Consider the following 2,350-nt stretch of genomic DNA (forward strand, 5'->3'; position numbering starts at 1 on the left):
GTAATGTGTAATTTAGGTAGAAAGTACAGTATATAGCTACACCTGACTGGTTGCAGGTAAGACACATGTTTTGTGCAGAAACATGCTGAATATTAAAGGATAGAAGAAGCACGTGTCTAATATTAAGTCAGATTTTACGTTTTCATGTTAATATTAGTTTTATTCACCTTGCTACTACATCATTAATTTCAGAAAACCAAAAAAAGAAACTATAATCAACTATGAAATAACACAAACATACAAATGTTAAAATGGGTAAATTCTTCTTTTCTAAATGTCTGTCTCCCTAAAGGCTTAATCACATTTACACCAGTTTGGACTTTATTCTTTGCACTTTTTTCTGTGATGTTTCTGCTGCATTACATCCTGTAAAGCCACCTTGAAATGTTAACCTTTTCTGATCTTCCTTTTATTAAAATAATTTCCATTTTTAATAGTTCTCTCCCAGTGTCACAATAGTGGAGTTTTTTGTAGTGCCTGTCAAAATGTCCCCAAAGGCACAAAAACCTAAATCGTCTGATCCCTGCTTCTGCATAATTCAATAATTTTTTGTTGTATTTCTGTCAGCCCTCCTTTCTGTATCACATTGACATACCTGCTTCTTTATTTGCTTGCAATGTACTTCCCGTTTATTCAGGTTGCTCCGCCACCTGGACCTGGATCCTTTAAAGTTTCTTTCAAGATTTTGTTTTACAGGCATGAAAATAGCTGCCACACTTATTCACCAAAACACTGATTAACCTCTTCTGGAAACTGCTGTAATTGCTTTAACACAACAATATTGCAGAGACCAACAGTGTAAACAATAAATATTAACAAATTTCACTACTTAAAAAAAATCAAAACTTTGCATAAAGTTCTGAATGGTGCCTTCCACTCCGCAAGGTCTCCTCTCAAGTGATTCATGTATCAGTGTTGGGTATTTAAAAAGACGTATAGATTTCCAATGAAATGAAAGTTCTTGTATTCATTGTAGCAATTATTCAAAGGGTGAAAATACATGACTCAGAATGTATATCCTTATTTGAATTAATTATTTGAATTAAAAGTACGTTTTATGACTAAGTATAACTAATTATCGATACTGTCATCTTTGACAGCTCATCTCACTTATTCATTCCATTTCCAAGTGAGTAAAAAGTCTGAGATATTTGTTTTATGATAAAAGCTTAATTTCTTTAACTAATACAAATATCAGCGCACTTTGTTGGTATTATAATGATATTGATACTGATATGACTTTAAAGCACTGTTAACAAAAGATTACAAGATGATGATCTTTCAGTTAGAGCGTGTTGAAATGCAAGTGCCCAATTTTGCCACCCCGCTGTGCTCCAGTGTGCTGACTTTATTGGCTTTAATAGTATATAATGTACTTTATCATGATACATAATGTATTTCATTGTGTGAAATCTCACACTTTGATAGCTGATGTAAGAGTTGTGTTGCACACATCAAGATTCAAGAAAACTTTATTTGTCACATGCAAGTTGCCCTGCAGTGAAATGGGACCCCCCGACATTACATACACAACACAGACATCACATGGGGAGACAGGTCGGAAACCGGTAGTATTACGGAAAACACTGAAATGTACAATACAATGGGAAAGTCCAAGAGGGGAAAAAAGAGACCTCTACTCATGCTGTGCTCCTATGGGAGGACAGCATGAGAACAGAAAACAAAAAAACTCCTCTACACAGAAAGCACATAAATGTCCACAGCACAACATTATGGAGCACGTGACAAGCAACAGGGGAGGGTAGAGGGTGAGGAGTAATCCGAAACATTTTTTTACAGAATTTTTTCCAGCGCTGGGCCCAGACCCACCGTGTTCTCCAGGTGGAGACAAGCATCGAAGGCGTTTGGAAAGGGAGGAGGGAGGAGTGCGTATCAGTGTATGTGTGTGTGTGTGTGTCCAGAGTTCAGCTGAGACAGTGTCCTTCGCCCATCATTTCACATTAGAGGTTAAATGCTGCATGGCAACTATTTGATCACATTCAAATAAATACATACTCACAGGCAAAACAGGCTTTGCAAATATGGGATCCCTTTGTAGGATTTTAAATATTTTAAAAACGTTTCAGGATTTTTAAATTAGGAGGGGGGGCGGGGGGGAGGGGGGGTGTCAAAATTAGCGCTACATCTCTCCTCTTCTCAGCCACTGACAAACACTAATGTGGCACTGTAGACTAGGTCAGCAACATAAAGCAGTAAATTGATGGCAGTGATTACAGATGCAGTGATTGTTTCTGGGTCATCGTTTCTCCCGTAACTCTTGTTAAACTGGAACACAGGCCAGAGGATGGTGGCGGACAAATACATGATAACTGCCAGGAGCCCGTATGCC

General features: G+C 37.7%; 1 protein-coding gene across 1 annotated transcript in view; it reads right to left on the reverse strand.

Annotated features, from left to right (window-relative positions):
• Positions 1 to 2,154: 2,154 nt before the first annotated feature.
• LOC106455963 (myeloid-associated differentiation marker-like) overlaps positions 2,155 to 2,350 on the reverse strand; it is a 6,471-nt gene continuing 6,275 nt past the window's right edge. The window contains exon 3 of the mRNA XM_013907900.1: positions 2,155 to 2,330. Within this exon, the coding sequence (XP_013763354.1) occupies positions 2,158 to 2,330 (173 nt within the window). The 3' untranslated portion in view covers positions 2,155 to 2,157. The remainder of the gene's footprint in view (positions 2,331 to 2,350) is intronic.

Source organism: Pundamilia nyererei, unplaced genomic scaffold (genome assembly GCF_000239375.1).
Source record: "Pundamilia nyererei isolate P.nyererei 1_Seehausen unplaced genomic scaffold, PunNye1.0 scaffold00594, whole genome shotgun sequence".
In the NCBI taxonomy this organism is placed as follows: Eukaryota; Metazoa; Chordata; class Actinopteri; order Cichliformes; family Cichlidae; genus Pundamilia; species Pundamilia nyererei.